General features: G+C 46.0%; 1 protein-coding gene across 2 annotated transcripts; it reads right to left on the bottom strand.

Moving 5' to 3' along the window:
* Positions 1-549: 549 nt before the first annotated feature.
* On the bottom strand, positions 550-16,786 carry HSF2 (heat shock transcription factor 2). 2 transcript variants are annotated; one of them, XM_068162318.1, is made up of 13 exons: positions 16,601-16,786; positions 13,191-13,299; positions 12,870-12,997; positions 11,496-11,620; positions 11,019-11,094; positions 9,555-9,616; positions 9,372-9,456; positions 8,374-8,540; positions 4,758-5,027; positions 3,929-4,034; positions 2,508-2,561; positions 1,856-1,940; positions 550-1,507 (listed from the first exon to the last, which is right to left on the bottom strand). In XM_068162318.1, the coding sequence occupies exons 1-13, from the start codon at positions 16,736-16,738 to the stop codon at positions 1,218-1,220; spliced, it is 1,695 nt and encodes a 564-aa protein (XP_068018419.1). In that variant the 5' UTR covers positions 16,739-16,786; the 3' UTR covers positions 550-1,217. The 2 variants fall into 2 exon arrangements, with proteins under 2 accessions (XP_068018419.1, XP_068018420.1); XM_068162319.1 differs by lacking the exon at positions 2,508-2,561.
* Between the last annotated feature and the right edge of the window lie 973 nt (positions 16,787-17,759).

Raw genomic sequence — 17,759 nt, 5'->3', positions numbered from 1 at the left:
CACTTTAGTCCTTTCACTGCAATATCTTAGGGGAGCTTTTCCCACTTCCTATCGACACCTGCAAGGGCAGAGAGAACCTTTTTAGGTAGTTTAACTTGCTGTTTTGTATTTGATCAGGAGCTTGGGTTGAGAGGATTTAGTTAAAGGTGTGGCAATTGCACTTTCACACAGTGTGGCAATAACCTCTGGCATTCAGCTGTGCAATACTACAGCTAAGCCATTTAACAGGGAGCTTAAGTGAAAGCACCAGGGAAACACCTTTTGAGGAGGGGTAGAGTGCTCTCCCCCTGGAAGGAAAGCTACAGGTCTCTACTGTGGGTTTCAGTAAAAAAAACAACAAAGGAGAACACAACCATTTGTGAAACCACAGTGCTGCATTAGCCACTTGTTTTGGAGGCTCATAAAATAAACCTTGAGGGTTAGACAAGGCAATTCCTGCCCAATAAACATGCGTGCACACCTCATTGCACAGCTGCTGCAGCATGAAAACCACAGGCTGCTAATATCCACACCTACCTGGCCCAGGGAATGAAGGACAACTCTGGCAAGTATCACACTTAACATTTATTTTGGCAGAGTAGGTGGTCCAAAGTACTCATGCAGCTGAGGAGCCTGGTGGCTGTCAAGAACTTTTTCCCCGGTTTGTGCTATGTGTGAGCACTTCCACTGAAGTGAAAGTAAGGCAGAACCAAGATTTAGCAAGGTACAGGCACTTTGTTCCCAGTTGAAGCCGGGAAAAAAAAAGCCTACATCAGGTCCTGGTCCCCCCACCCCAAAAAAAAAAAACCAAGGAAGAACCAAAAAGCTTCATGATTGTTAAACAAAATGTAAAAAATAGGAACAAACCCAAACCACCCCAAGATACAGAAAGTCAGTGCTCCCTAGCCATACACTAGTAGTTTACATCATCATATGTAAGATCAGAACTAGAAGAAACCATCAATCAAACCCCTGTTGTAAGCCACAAGGGTTAGGTTACCTGGATATTTGGTGATATGTGTAAGAGCAAGGGTCTGAGAGCAGTGCAGCCTGGTGTTGCCAGCTTGGCTGTCTGACCAGGAGGTGAAACAACTGCTTGCAGGAAGTAATATAGGAAAGGTTCTTGAGATTCCACATCATCTGGTTACATAAAACAGTGATTTACAAAAACTCAGATACCAAACAATATCCTAAATAAATAGTTCATCTTCATGACTATGTACAGAGTCCCCATGGCATTAGTTATCCAGGAAGGACATGTCTGTGTCCATGGGTGCCGGGGCAAGTTCACACAGGTAGAACAGTGTGGCTTCGCTCGCTTCAGCCTCCGTCAGTGGCTCCAGCCGCACCAGTTTGCTCTGGGTGGGCTCAGGGTCCAGGCTGCTCTCCAGGAGCTCATCCATTTCTGGGGCTTTGCCAGCAGAGGAAGGGGTTCCACCTGCAGAGCTCCCGCTCTCCCCGTCAGAGCCTGGGTTCCCATCAAAGAAGGCGAGGAGTGGAAAGGCTGTGTACTGGATCAGCTGCTTATCTGCAGGGAAAGCAATCCCCAAACCTTATCAGCTCACACACTTTTCTAGGTGCAGAAGGGAAACACAAAGGCCAATACACAGAATTTAAACAAAAGCCATGCTAGGTGGGTGCTTGAAAAGCATGATTCAAGAACTGTTACATTCCTGCATCACAGAATGCGTGCAGATTGTCCTGCAAACACATCAATTTCTGGTGGAATGCCAAACCCCTACAAAGCAAGTAGAATAAGTGTTTTTGTTTTGGCTCTCTGCTCATCAGCATGGCTCCAAACCAGACAAGGAGCAAACTGAGGTGATTCTTCAAAACAAAGCTTGTTAAACTGTTTCAATGAAACACCGAAACTAACCTGATTTGGGCTTGGAAAGTTGCGTTTCCTGTGAGGCCTCTGGACCAGCGTTATTCTTTGTAGTTTCTATTCCCTTTGTCTCCATCTGGAAACAAAAGCAGAATCTTAAAGCCTTTTCCAGCGCCACTAGAACACAGCTGACCAATTACTGGCAAAGCATAAACGTTTAGTTTGCAAAGGCATGCAGTGGTGTCAGTTACACTAACAGACCTTGGCTGAGGACATGTGAAATGGAAACGGAGGCTTGCTCAAGCAGGAGAGACCAGCAATGCTCATAAATGAACAAGACATATTCGAAGAGCTACAGGTTTGCTCTGCTTGCTTATCCTTGTGTTTCTTTTCCCACAAGACCATCCTGATGAAGTATGTGCAAGGTCTGCAAACAGTAAAATCTTGGAGGATACAGAAGTGAAGTGGCTGGCACAATCACAGCCACAAGGTAACAGGAGTTCTAAAGGACATCATCAGTTAGTGTGCTTGTCCCTTTTCTGCTTAAAGCCCAACAGAAGGGATGAATTCAGCCACAGCCTTCCTACTCTCGTGGAAGCCTTCAAAGCCAGAGCATGAAAACAGTGCTGTCATAGCAGTAGAGTGAAGGATTAACACAGAGTTTAGATCTGTCACTACTGTGCACACTGAGCAATGGACTTACTTTGGTATTAGCAATATGATCTGTGGGATTCACCTGCACGGAGCTTGTAAATAGCTGAACAAGACAAAACACATCAAGGTTTAGAGATCTGGATGCTGCTGTTAAGAACACAAGAACATCCTATCTGCACAGGTGAGAATAGTCCCTGTACTTGATGGTTTTATTCTATCAGGACCAGTTTATTTACAGGTGTGAAAAAAATCAGGTTTGGAGAAGGTTCATGAATCTCACTAACAAGGGAAACAACTCTTTTATGTCCCATGATTCAAGTTTCCAAGTGACACTGAACTGGAAAGAGCCACCAATTAGGGGGAGAGCAGAGCTGCTGTGAAGAGAGGTCTCAGCACAACAGGAGAGGCCAACAGGCACTCACTCCATTAGCTTAACAGCCAGAGGCACTTAGGACACAATGACCTCGTGCACTGGCCCAGGACAGGGAGCAGCTCCTTGGGAGAGGTTAACACCACCCTACTACCATGAGCCAGCAGTGGGCCTGCTCCAGGGAGGTTTGCTCAGCTCCAGGCATGGCACAGCCAGGAAGTCACTGCAAGCACTCCTTTCACTCTGCACAGTGCCTGAGGCCACTCAGTGTCCAGTTTTAGGCCTCCCAGGACAAGAGTTTTGAAAGTGGAGTGAGTCTGGAGGGCAACAGATGTTTGGGGGCTTATGACATACAGGAGACTCAGGGACCTTGTGTGACCCTGTCTGGAAGGTGAGGGCAAGCACTCTTCCACTGCTTTTAAAGAGCAGTCATAGAGAAGACAAACACCACAGAGGTGGATAAAACACAAGAGGCAAGAGCTACAAGCTGCAGCATGGAAACCTGTGACCAGTGAGAGGAAATTCTTTACAAAGGGTGAAGCACTGGAACAGGCACCTGAGAGGCTGTGGAATATCCCACCTTTGGAGACTTCAGAGTTTGACTTAACATCCTGAGCAACATGAGCTAACCCTCACAGCATCCCTGCATGGGTCCCTTCCAGACCTGTCCAGACCATTTTACTTGACATACATCTGAAAGGAAATTGAGATCATATATATCCTCCTAAGAACTAACCTGAGATGGCAGAGAAACTTGTCAAGTAAGTACCAAGAGCATTTTTAACCCCATTTCACTGAGAAGACCACAGATAATGTGCTGGGCTCTTTTCAAAGCATAAGTATTAAACTAATTGGTGTCTGAGTCTATGAGTTCATTAAGACAGCTACTCTTCAGCAAAACATTTAAGCATTCACTTAAAGCAGTGGTGTGGCACTGAGAATTACACCAGTGCCCAGAAACACACAGTCACAAGGATTTATAAATACTTTCTCTTTTAAAGAGAAGAAAGGCAAGACAAAAATATCCAAGGTGTTTAAAGCAACCAAAGTAACCAGGACTGCCTGCAGTGTTACCAAAATACTTAAACAGGGAAAATTACATCGACCAGGAGATCTGGATCTATGCTGAACTGCCGTCCTGATAACATAGCTTGGAAGTCCTCTAAGCTGCAGTCAATGCTGTCAAGATAATCCAGAAGTTCAACCCTAGAAGACAAATAATACTTTAGTGCCATGTATCTTAAAAGAGGAAAGGAGAAATCCACAGTTCAGCTTTACACAGCTTTATTACATGCATCTAAAAAGAGATCTTCACCAGAACCAGAATGAAGTCCTTCATTAGAAGCCACCTCTGGAAAAACAACAACAGACAACTGTGGGCTGCTTTACTGGGGTTCTCTAAAGATGCCAAGTGCTCCAAAACAGTTACTACATCCATGTAATGCTATGGCATGAGACTAACTGCCACAGATTGGCTGCCCAAATGGGTTTTCCCTTTCTTTGCCAACCATTCTTCTTCCAGTTCTTTAGCCAACCCCATAGAGCACTGGCTACCATCCATGAGTCGGTGTAGAGATAAAGCTTTGGCCATCTCTCATGTTCAGCCACGTCACACTAACAGAGGTGTGATTCTTGCACCCAGGTAGCACTAATGAGCCCCATCAACCTACAAGAGGTAGCAGATAAATCCTGACAGTTGGGACAGTGAAATTCAGCACATCACACTGCCAGATAATGGACTCATCTCACTTCATCAGGCAAGTCAGAGGTCTCCTCTTAAAATACTTAAAATGGAAGGATCTTCAGAAGCTGACTAGAATAAGAGTGACCTATCAATTTACAGTTCTCAGCAGAAACTGCTGTTCAGCTCTTTCTACTTCAGTCAATCAGTTCTAATACTTAAAAGCCCCCAAAGGCCAGGCTACTCACTTTCCAAGGAGATTTATATTCTGTGAAATGACTCCATTCTCATTGAGTATGGAATCCATCATCGACACTGGATCTTCTGCAGTTAAAGTTGACTGGTTATTCAGCTGCACAGCACTTGACATGAGTGGGCTTGTGCTGTCACTGGCAGGGCTGAGGGGATCATGAGCTGGCACAGCAATGGATTCAGTGCTTCTATCCCCCTGGATTACAGGGGCATCCTCTTCTTCATTATCATCTTCCACAATTACAATATCAGGAGAACGACTACAGCTGTAATGAGACAAACAAAGCACTTCATGCACTCACTGAAATAGGCACTAGTCCACAGGTTTAGTTACTTCTGATATTAGTCAAGCTCAAAGAGTAAGGAAATATACAGACTGCCTTAAAGCAGTAGGAAAGTGGATCTATTTCCATTGATACAGTGCTGCAGTGCTCCATTCATTTGTCATTGGAATGTGCTGCCCAGGGAGGTGGTGGAGTCACCATCCCTGGAGGTGTTCAAGAGGAGACTGGATGTTGCACTTGGTGCCATGGTCTAGTCATGAGGTCTGTGCTGACAGGTTGGACTCGATCTTTGAGGTCTCTTCCAACCTTTGTGATACTGTGTGATAAATGAAAGCAGCTCAGCTGGCAGACACTTGTGCTAGTAGCTAACAGCTACAAAAAGAAGCTATAGAAACACTGCTCTTCCTTGCACTACAACTGTAAGCTCACCCATGAATGGAAAGTATATATCAAGTGAGCCAGAGTGTATGAGGCCATAAAACTAAATCACCAATATATATTTAGTATATTGCCAGTCGAACAGAATTGGCTCTGGAGCATCTGCAACATAAAAGATCTCAGTGGATAGGGCTGTAGTTAATTTACTTTGTTATGCTTAGCAGGAAGGCAGCCCAAAAACCAGTGAGTCTCAGATAATTTAGAATCATAGAATTGTTTTTGTTGGAAAAGAACTCAAAGATCATCCAGTCCAACCATTCTCGAACTCTACCAAGGCTGGAGCTAAACCACATCCCTCAGCACCACATCTCTGCCTCTCTGAAACACCTCCAGGGATGGGGATTCAGCCACCAACCTGGGGAGCCTAATCCAGTCTTTAAGAACCCTTTCAGCGATGCTGCTTCTAATATCCAACCTAAACCTCCCCTGGTGAAACTTGAGGCCATTTCCTCTAGTCCTATCACTTGTTACTAGTGAGAAGACTCTGACATTCACCTGGCTTCAACTTTCTTTCAAGTAGTTGTAGAGAGCAAGGTCTGCCCTCAGCCTCTTTTTCTCCAGACTAAACAACCTCTCTCCCTCAGCCACTCCTCGTAGGACCTGTTCTCCAGAGTTTGCTTTCATTCATATTCTGATTTCCTTAACCCTTAAATAGCTTTGGTGTTGCTTCACTCTCACAGCCTTATATTTGAGATGCTTTTTTAACAGAGAATACATTCCTAGACATCAGCTGAACCAAAGCAATGGTACTGGCTGATGTGTAAGTAGAAATATGTATTTGTTCCAGGCACAATACAGTGCCTACCAATACACTGCATTGCAGAAGAGCTGCATCTCAGTCCCCAGACCAAGTTTGAATTGCTCACAGCTGAAAGATGAACTACTTCTATAGTACAGGAACATACCACACTTGGGACTAAAAAAAACCCCTGAAACTAAGTGGTTAATGAAGTTCTAAGACCACACCAACACATGCAGATTATCCTCTCTGAACACCTGTAAAAAGAAGGCAAGTCCTTGTCTGCATTTGTGGCATTTGCTCCAACATAGGCCAAAACTTTTCAAGTTGCTGAAAGGAGAAACTCAGAGCCCCAGTCTGGACTGAGGAGTATGTGAGTGTACACCTGGGCAGAGAGACAGGAAAGGCAAGGCCCTGCACTTGACAGACAAGGCTCTCAGCCAGTGAAAGGTTTCTAGGCCACTGACTATGTATGATCACAGATCTGACTAAGGTATAATCAGGGCCCTCTTGGAGAGCAAGTAGAACCAGTCCTCTTCCCAGCAGCAGGACCTTGAGGACTCTCCCCTAGAAAAGCAACTCCTCAAGGCTGAGCGCCCTTGATTTATTAGGTGAGTGATTGTACATTGTGGGTCACCACCCCTAAAGCTTTTTCAGTTGGCTGCATGGGGTTAGCTCCTTTGACAAACACACAAACTGGTAGCTTAGTCTGTGGGATTTCCCTGGTTGCAATTGCTAGAGGGGAAAAGTGGGAAGGCAGAAGGGGTGGTCATAGTTTGGGGTCCAGGCACCCACTTCCCCTGGTTCCTGCCACTGGCCCATTGACAAGGAATCTTAAATACTTATTCCTGTGGGTGTGAGGTGATTAGTTTAGAATTCTTAATTGATACCAGAGCCCAAATTAGTCTTCTAAAGACAGCAAGCTGATGAGTTAGGAATCACTGTTTACAATCTGCACTGGATTTGCTGTTATTGAAGGAGAAAGATGTATGTGGAGTCTTTCACCTGGTGATAAGCTAATGCTGTAACCATGTTCCAAAGGTGTCAGTGCTACTTCAGGATTAGATCAAGAAAATAATGAAAGTAGCAAGGGACTCTGAAGCTGCACTAGGAACTTGTTGGTTGGGGCAAGTTTTGATGGGTCTGGGTTTTCTCTGCCCAAATGACCAGTTAGCATCCTCCAGTCTTTACTAATAGTTATAGCCACGATTGCTTTGGTTTGTGTTGTCATAAGCTGTATTAAGAGTGCAACAGCAATCAGATATCCCAATGTAAGCAGAATAATTAAGGAATTATGATCTACAGTGAGCATCAAAACTCACCAAGGCTGCTAAGGTAGGTGGCTCTACCACCACTCCAAGGAGATTGGTCATGTGGCTATGAGCATGGAGCGGTCTGTGTGGCTGCTGCACCTGCCTCAATGATGGAAACTTCCCATCCACTGAAAGGAAAATGTTAAAACTAGAAGCAGTCTGAGGGGAAAGTCACCCAGCTGACTGAGGGACAGGAAAGGCAAGGCCCTTTGGTTGGCAGACAAGGCTCTCAGCCAAGGAACATTTCTAGACCATTGACCATGTGTGACCACAGACCAGCTGGAGCCCTGCTGGAGGGCAAATGAAACCACTCCTCCTGGGAGCAGAGATGTGCAGCTGGGGACTCTCCCCTTGCATCAGGACACAGCCCAAAGTAGCTCCTTGAAACTGAGAGCCCTTGCCTTTATGGGAGAGTGACTAAGTGTGCATTTTGGGTCATCATCCCTAAAACTTAAGGTGGTTGTATGGTGTTAGTTCTATTGGACAGACATCCCAATCTGATCACGCTCCATGACACTACTTACATCCAAAACTAAGATGGCACCAGTCACACTCTCTTTAAACAGAGTATATTTAACAAGAGTGCCATAACACTGATTGTTTCTCACTAGTTCTATCCTCAACATCAAAACTCCACAGACAATTGACTATTGGGAACAAATCCAGAAGTCTATAAATCAGAATTCACATATAAAGCATGAATTCACAGATGAAGTTTTTGTCTGTGAAGGAGCATTGAATTGTTCTGACAAGAACCAAACATCTAAAACACCTGCGCTGCTGTATTTTATACAGCACTGAAAGCCAGTTATCTCTATATATTCTAGTGACTTCTTACTTGGAAGAATCTGAAGTATCTTCACTTGCTTCTGGTGTGACAGGAAGACTTTCTTCATCGCCCATGGGGTTTTCTTCATTACCCACGTCCTCAGTGACATCATAAATAATGATGTCATCTGAAATCTGTTCCCTTTGCTTTAAGCCCTCATTTCTGTTGAGAGGTACCTGAGAATCATTGTAAAGAGTCAGGGGACAGCATGACAAAGAGCTAGAACTGCAGGAATGCTGAAGGTCAACCTTAATGTTTCAGTTCTAGAGGTGTGAACTCAGATTGCATTTAATAGAAAAGCCATACAAGTAAGTGAACAAGCTGGAAAATAACAGCCACAGAAGAAAAGTATTTGGCAAATACTACAGGCATAGAAATAAAAATATACTAGCATAGTCAGCAAAAGCAACAAAACCACCATGACTACAGGAATACACAAGAACTAAAAATATTGTAGCAGTGACTGCCACTTAAATAGTACTTTGTAACAAAGCCATTAATTCTACTGCCAAGCTACAGCACTCCATCTAACAATCTCCACACCAACCATTATTTGGGCAGCAGAAAATAACTCAATGGCATGACATGTTCAATGGCACAGGAACTTGATGTGATTTTCCTGGGTTGGATGCTGCCCTGTAGAGCAACACACTGGATTCTTGTCCCTGTGTGGGGCCAGGAGTGCCTAACTCCCAGAGATAACATAATATACATACCCTATTTCTAGCAGCACTATCATTCAAAGCAAGTTGCTTTCAGTAGGATCACACCAGGCTGTATTTAATACACAAGTTAACTGCCTTACATATGCTGTATTATAAAGTGAGCGGTGAATATAAACACACTTATCTTCCAAAGGAAATACAACATAACATTATCACTTAAAAATTTGATAGCTCTCAGTACACAGCTGGTTTTATTGCTCATATGACAAGCTACCTGATCTGCCTGCCCCCCTCCACTCCTTTATTCACCATAACAAAGAGCATGCATGAAGCCCAACTTACATGGTGATTGTTGTCAGCTGGTTCTTTCACAATTTTCTGAAATACATTCGACTTTGTAGGTCCATTAGTGTTCAGCAGGAGAGGCCTAAATCACAAAGAGCAAAGGAAGAAACCCATCTCAAACCTGATTCTTTGGTTTTAGCCAGCAACACTTGTTAGCACACTGACTGGCTGCATATTTACCTCTTGCGTTTCAGGCTCACTAGCTGGTTGTTGCGCACCAAGGTGACAATGAATTGTACGATCTGCAAGAAAAAGAACAGTATTGATAGCTGCTCTGCAGAACATCTCAATCATAACATCTACACATGAACAGCAGAACACATTTCTGTGCAGTAACTCTCACAACAGAGCTGGAGAGAAAAGTTAAAAATGGTGGTAGAATACAACACCCTGCTGGTAATGTTAAGAACAGAGCTGCTCAGGTGTCTACAAAAGGCTTTGTACATAGCAGGGGATAAAAGTAGATCTCAACACTACATCATACAGCACAAAAAAAAACCATTCAGTAACTGGAACTGTCAGAAGATTTCCAATAAGCAATGACAGAATGCACACAGGGATGTCAGCTGTGTATGTAAGCAGTAAATACTGGTTCTGGTGAAAGGCATATCTGACAGACTCAGGGAACAATTACATGTACCACTTATCAGTAATAATCAGCTGCCTTCCCTTCTGAAATGTTAAGCTCTCTTCCTTTATGTTTTAAACTAAAGGATTAAGTGTATGAATCTGGCTTGAACAAACTGAGAAAACACCAAACACCAGCAAGTCTCTGCTACAAGGCTGCTTTCAGTGTTGCTAATTCTGATATGTTAAAAACAAATACATAAAAGCTCTGCATCAAGTTTTGTAGATCAGAAATCCTAAGGTAAGCTAACATTTTATTAATGGGCTCCACTCAATCTATTCTAATAATTTCAGAAATATACCATTAGCAGTACAATAGAATTAACCAGGTTGGAAAAGAACTTTGAGATCATCGAGTCAAACCTATCATCCAACACTAATCAACTAAACCATGGCACCAAGCACCCCATTCACTCTCTTCCTAAACACCTCCAGTGATGGGGACTCCACCACCTCCCTGGGCAGCCCATTCCAATGGCCAATCACTCTTTCTATGAAGAACTTCTTCCTGACACTCAGCCTAAACCTCTGCTGACACAGCTTGAGACTGTGTCCTCTTGTTCTGGTGCTGGTTGCCTGGGAGAAGAGACCAACCCCCACCTGGCTACAACCTCCCTTCAGGGAGTTGCAGACAGTAGTGGGACAGCAGCGAATTTCCAATATAGAACTTTGTAATTCCTGCAGTGAGATGTTTCTCCCGAGATCATCCAACACAGAATATTAGTAATCTGATTCCATAAGTACTTAAAAAGGATGGAAAAAGGGTATCTTAAGGAATGATTTATGATATTGTTGAATTTTTCTTTTAAAAGCTTTTCAAGAGTTGGCCTTCTGCTTGTGCAGTGAAAGACCCTGGATAGTTGTTTCACAAGGATTTATTCACCATACACCACCCTGTCAGGGTTGGTTTTGTTCTGAAAAAACATTTCACACTGAAAAAAATGTGAGGGCAAAGCAAGGCAAGTATTCCTAGTCCACAGACACTCCTTTATCTACAACACTTGAACGAAGCCTTACCTTCCGAATAACCTGCTGTTGTTGCAAGTGTTTTGCTCTCAGTTCTGCCACTTCCCTCCAAAGAGATTCATTTTCCCTGTTTGAAAAGGATGAATTAAAAGTCAAATTAAAACTAAGTGTTAAAACCTCTACACTAATCATTTGTGTTGAAGATCAACTGGCTTCGTTAAGGCTCTTTGAAATGTGTTTTCACACCGAGGGAAGGGGGAGGGGGAAGTCAGAGGTGACAGCCTTGGCAGGTAATCACAGGATGGAGATCCACTACTGGACAGTTCCTCAAACACCAGCATCATTTGTTACATTTAGCCATGAGAATATTCAATTTGTGAGGCAATTCTCTTACTGAAATATGTTTTCCTACAGCAGTATGTAAAGGTAGGCAAAAAGCAATCCAGAGACACCTGGAAGTAGGTCTTTGTCCAATATCTTATCAGAATTACTCAATTTTAGGTATCAGCTGCTGAGGGAGCAACTTACCTCTTCAAAGCAGACAAGTGAGATTCAAAAGTCTCTTGTTTAATCTGCACCTTTTGAGCACTACTTATTATTTTGGAGAGGTCTTCCTGACGTATCTTGTTCTCTTCAGGTTTTGAAGAAGAAACCTTAAAAAGAATAGAATCCAGAAAGAACATTTACCTTTACTCATTAGAAGCTATTATTTTCTGTTGCTGATCAAGTGTATTTTCTCCTGGTGTTGATAAACTCTGCATTAAAGTTAATAATAAACCAAGCATTAAATAACAGACACAGGGAAAAGTCTTCCTGCTGCTGTCACCACGTTTAGCTTTAGTTCTGACAAACATTTGTGCCCATTTAGATTCTTCAGGCACTCTAAGTGTTCTACTTCATCCTAACAGCTTCACAGTGTTGAGTACATCCCTGTGACCCGTTTAAGTTACTGTATTTCTACTTGGTATCTATATTCACCTAACTCACAGGAGCAGCAGAGCACATTTCAGAATCATTTAGCAGCCTAACAACCATTTCTAGGGTTGCCCCTTCGATAGAAAATGTAATGCTTGCAGTAAGTTTGTTCTGAAACAAGCTACACACAAAAAAGCAGACTGTCCTATAACTGATGAAGTCAAAGCATGCTCTGCACTTCTAATACCATTTGCAAAACATCCTATTTGCATAACTCATTTATTTCTGCATCTATGAACCCTCACAATGACAACAGGGCAGGTGCCTAGTCAAATCCCCTAAGGTATCTTTAAACAAGTGAAGGTATGTCAAGTTCTGGGCCCCACAGTTTAGGAAGGATGTTGACTTGCTGGAGCATGTCCAGAGAAGGGCAACAAAGTTGGTGAGGGGCTTGGAACACCAGCCCTATGAGAAGAGGCTGAGGGAGCTGGGGCCGCTTAGCCTGGAGAAGAGGAGACTCAGGGGTGACCTTATTGCTCTCTACAACTACCTGAAGGGAGGTTGTAGACAGACAGAGGTTGGTCTCTTCTCCCAGGCAGCCAGCACCAGAACAAGAGGACACAGTCTCAGGCTGCACCAGGGGAGGTTTAGGCTGGAGGTCAGGAGGAAGTTTTACAAAGAGAGAGTGATTGCCCATTGGAATGGGCTGCCCGGGGAGGTGGTGGAGTTGCCATCGCTGGAGGTGCTCAGGAGGAGACTTGACAGGGTGCTTGGTTGCATGGGTTAGCTGGTTGGGTGGTGTTGGATGATAGGTTGGATGCGATGGTCTTGAAGGTCTCTTCCAACCTGGTTAATTCTATTCTATATGTGAGAGCAGCACAGTTTGCTTCCTCAAACTCTGAACTTACAACCCTACAATACAACCTGACATGAACTTTGCTATTAATTCCAACTGACACAAGCTTTCCAGACAGAATTTTCACTGACCTTCCTTTTAATGTGTTCCAACAGGTCCTCCCGGCCTTGCTTAAAATAAGGGTGCTGAAATTCGACTGGACCATCTCGTTCCAGTTTGACGATTGTAGAATCAACATGGACAACTTTACGGAAGCCATCTAAAAAAAGGAGACAAACAACTCTTGACCTCTCAGAAGCCACAGTAAGAAATTCAAACTATGCTGCTCCAACTATCTCTCTCAGCTTTGAGGGTAAGACAGTATCCTAATTGCAGGGAACACAGGGCCACAGTTCAAAGGAAAGTGTAAAGGACCTCGACCTATACTAGAAAACAAACCCCCCCAAACTTACACATATTTAGCTGTCTGACAAAGCTTGCCATGTTGTTGTGCTTGAAGTACTTGGGAAGAATTTCTTTTGCAAATGTCTGTTCATCCAGCACCAAGAAACTCCGGCCATTCTAAAAGGAAAGAGACACATTTAAGGTACTTAACGACCACTGGAGAAAACATGCTGGGCTTTTAGAATTAATCACCAGATTGGAATGTTTCCTTTGTGCATGCAGTAGTAACCGATCCCCTTGCCTACTATTTTCCACAACAAAACCTGTGCAAACCCTGCTGTCGCAAAGCAACAGCGTACTATCAATTTACATTGCTATCCATATCTGAAGGGGAACACCTAAGTCATTGCTTCCTCAAGAAATTAATTAACTGGTTGCCAACAACTACCACTGCTTCACTACAGGCCAATGTAGCTTCAAAACCTAAGGAAGGAATCTAAAACAGACTGTGAAAGGGAGAAAAACCCCAACAACCAGCTGAGAGTCCCTTCTGCTTTCCAGTATTAAAGCTTTTTAGTGGGATAAGACCTGTAGAGTGGATACAGTTGTCCAATAGCTGAGGGTATCCACCAGGTTTTGGAGCTACCAAAACAGTAAACACCCAAGATATTATCTCCCACCTCCCATGATACCAATTGTGAGGGATGACTGATCTTTCATGTTGTCCACAGGCTCTGACTAAACCAGAAGGCTCAGCTCTTTGCTCTTCAGCGACTCTGCTTTATTAACTACAGGACAAAAAATTGCCAGACTCTAAATTAGATACTTCAAAATGCTTTAGGTTTTGTCTGCACATCCACAGTACTCTCACCCCATATTTAAGAAGCAGCCTATCATTTTTGCAAATGCCAACAGTGATACTGCAGCTCCTTAGCCCTTTAGTTTCAACAAGTCACGTGTGTTTCTTCCTCCAAATGCCAGCAGCTCTATGATGCCAAGAGGTTTGAAGAACCAGCTGTAAGAACATGGGGAGATCCCTGCCCAAGAGCTTGTTTCTAACAAACTAGCAAGGACTGTCAGAAACAGGATTCATAAATGGCTTCCCTTGGGATGAGTTAGGACCTTAAGACTGAGAGGAAGGATAGATGATGAAAACTTCCCAGTAATGCCCGCTTAACTCCACCGATGAGCCACCAGGGAAAGGAAATGCAAAGGGCAGTAATAGCCTATTTTAGCCAATGCGTTAATGAAGCTCATCAGCTGAAGGTACTTAAACAAGCGGCACTATAGTGACCTGTGATGCTAACAGACAGCTTTCAGGCAGCACTTCATTTACTGTCACTTTGATGTTGTTCAGGCCTAGCACAGAAATATCTGTGAAACATACCTGCTAGTTCTTGTTGTCCTAATGCTCAGTTACAGCAAAGCTGTACCGCCCCTTCAGACCTGACCTGAACTCAGTGACGCATTACTACAGAGCTAAATACCTTTTTCAAGCCCTAGAGTTACTGACTGCAGCATGCAGTGCTCTTCCAAGTACTTCACCTAGTCCTCTTTGTCTGGGTTTCCATGGATGACACAGACAGAACTTGGCTGTTCAGTTTCAGATGGTGTTTACCCTTACAGCATAAGAACAGGAGAAAAGTGAAATTCTACAGTAACTGTACTCTTTGTTCCCTGTCATGTTTGGTACACTTTCTGTGCCCATGTTGACACAGCACACTTAAAAAAGGTGGCATCACTTGTCCACCAAGAGATCCCAAACCCTTCCTCCCCCACAAGCTGCTGGATGCCAACAACATCAGCTGTGATTTGTGGATCTTCCTCCCCCAAAAGGCCTTGCAGAAGAAGCTGAAACAATTCATCTTTATTTTTAATTAAGTAAATACAAGGACACTTAAGCCTTGGTGTGCTTACTAGAGGTAAACATAAGCAATGAATTTGGAAAGTTTCCATTAGAGTGCCAGGTGGCCCTTCTGAAGCTAGACAACATGTAGCCATTCATCTTCATGTAGCCATTAGTATGGCTCTTCCAGAAACAAAACAACAAGAGGATGAGAAGCTGCTGTTATCTACCGAGTCTACCTGTTTACTTCTTCTGGCTGAAGCTCCTGGCAACTCATTATCAGCAAAACGTTTAACAGGACATTTTATCACTGCTTGAGCATTTAAAATACTCAGCGGTGAGCTGCCATCTCAACACCCCTTGAAGACGATGGTACAGCTTAGGAACAGCACTTTTAATACATGTTATTTGAAAATCTTCCAGGATACAGAGTTAAAAAGGAAGTTATTAATAAATCTGCTTGGCATTCATCTCAAAGGTTAAGGATGCTGCAGCCAACTTGCCAACACTTCATTACGTTGCAAGAAGATGGTTACCTCCTGCCTTCCAATGCTTTAAGATGCTTACAAACTCTGTGGTCTGAAAACGAAGATTCATCACTACAACAGCCTGCATCTGGACAGAACTCCAGATGAAAGGCCAGCCGACACAGCTTTTCCATCTTGTTAAAAAAAAAAAGGCAGCATAAATGTCTATCAATATGGCCACTAGGCACGCTGAAGCCGCAGCTCTCAGGACAGGGCCTTCAATTACTGAGGTGTGTCGTCGTGCCCTGTCACTGCTGCCAGGTGCCCAGCTGTACTTTCTCCAGGGGTGCCCGTAACCCACCCCCTTCACACCGCCCCCGCGTAAACCCGGGATGGCGGTGGGTGCTCGGGGGGAGAGCCGCCCCGGCAGGTGGACACGACACGACACAGGGATGACGCCACCCGAGCGCGACACTTGTCGGTCCCACGTGCCCGGGGCTCCCGCCAGCACGGGCCTCGCCGCCCCCGCGGGCAGCCCCAGGCGCCCGGCCCGGCCCACGGTGAGCGCCGCTAGGCCTAGATCGGTGCCACACGGGGAAAGGGCGGTGCGGTTTGTTCGGCGACCAGGAGACGCCAGACACCCTAATTTCTCCATCGTCTTTCAGCCCAGAGCAGGACGCTGTCACGCTGCCCCCGGTTCCCCCCGCCCCGTCCGCGAACTCGCCAACCTGCGGTGGCAAACCCCGCCGCGGCTCCACGCTGCCCGTAGGAATAACCGCGTGTCAGCGCACCCAAACCCCCGACCGCTCCTGCATCCCAGCCCTTTCCTCAGAGCTCGGGGAGACCCCGCCCCCCCGGGGAAGCCCCCAGCCTGGCCATTCGGGACAGGCAAACGGCTGCCCCCAACCCCAGCTGCTCGACAGTGGCAGGCGACGCTTCTCGGGGCCGGCTGAGGGGAGCCTGACCAAGCCAAGCGGCCGTGCGCGGGATTTCCGTCCTCCCCAGCCGCCTTCACCTCCTGCAGACCCCGAGGAAGGCCCGGCGGCCTGCCCTCCCCTAACAGGCCCAGGGTTCTCTACAGGCGCGGCAGAGGCTGCCTGGTGCCGCCAATGGAAGTGCAAAGCGGGTGGGAAACGGAACATTTTCCACCGCCCTACGGACGCACCTGGCTCCAGGTGATGAGCCGGTTGTTCGGTGCCTCGCTCACCAGCGCCCACAACTTGCTGAGGAAGGCCGGGACCCCCGCGCTGGCGGAGGGCGGCGGCTGGGGCTGGGGGGTCTGCGGTTGCTGTTGCTGCTTCATTGTCGCTCAGGAGCCTCCGCCGTCTGGCCGGGGGTGGGGCGCAAGGGGGAGGAGAACCAAGCCCGGCCTTTCCCCCGCCCCTCCTGAACGCGCCTGCGCAGTGCCCGCACAGAGCCTGCGCGCCACCCTAATGCGCATGCGTGTGTACTCGGCCTGCCCCTTTCCCCTGCGCCTTACGTAACGGCCCCACGTGCACCGCCCTCACGTGTCACAACAGCGCGCGCCCGTGGCGAGGGAAGTGGCAGCGGGCGCGCCCTGCTCGTGCGGGGGAGGCCGGAGCCAATGAGGATGCGGCTCTGCCCTGGGGGCGGGGGCATATCCGGGCCCCGGCCCCGCCCCTAGCCACCCTCTGAGGGCGGAGGGGAGGTTGGTGGTACGGGGGCAGGTCGGTGGTGAGAGCGTTTTGTGGCTGTGGAGTCCAGCAGTCGAATTAACACCGCCGGGTCCACTAAACCCTGTTCCGAAGTGCTATGCCTACACGGTTTTTTTTAACACCTCCGGGGGTGATGACTTCACTGGTGACTCCCTGGGCAGCCTGTTGCAATGCCTGACTGCTCTTTCAGTAAAGAAATTTTCTTCCGTTACCCGATCTAAACCTCCCCTGGTGTAACTTGAGGCCATGTTGTCTCTCATCCTATCACTTGATACCAGGGAGAAGAGGCTTAACATCTACCTCACGATGACATTCATTGAGTGAGAAGGTGGCCCCTTGCCTTCTCCAGACTGAAGGATCCCAATTCCCTCAGCTGCACCTCCCCAGCGCTGTTCTCTGCACCCTTCACCAGCTTCACTGCTCTTCTCTGGACTTTTCTCCACCACCTCAATGTCTTGTAGTGAGGGCCCCAAAACCAGCTGCAGTACTCAGGTGCTGTGGCCGCGCCAGTGCTGAGCATAAGGGGACAATCGCTAATCACTTCCCTGGTCCTGCTGGTCACTATTCCTGATACAGGCCCGGATGCTGGTAGCCTTCTTGGCCACCTGGGCACTCTGCTCATCTATCCTGCCTCCATCAATCCTCCCT

The sequence above is a fragment of the Melanerpes formicivorus genome, unplaced genomic scaffold (assembly GCF_026170545.1).
Source record: "Melanerpes formicivorus ecotype bairdi unplaced genomic scaffold, bMelFor1.0.p_v2 SCAF_63, whole genome shotgun sequence".
NCBI classification, from domain to species: domain Eukaryota; kingdom Metazoa; phylum Chordata; class Aves; order Piciformes; family Picidae; genus Melanerpes; species Melanerpes formicivorus.
The sequence above is the reverse complement of the archived record's forward strand: the minus strand, read 5'-3'. Positions and strand labels throughout refer to the sequence as shown.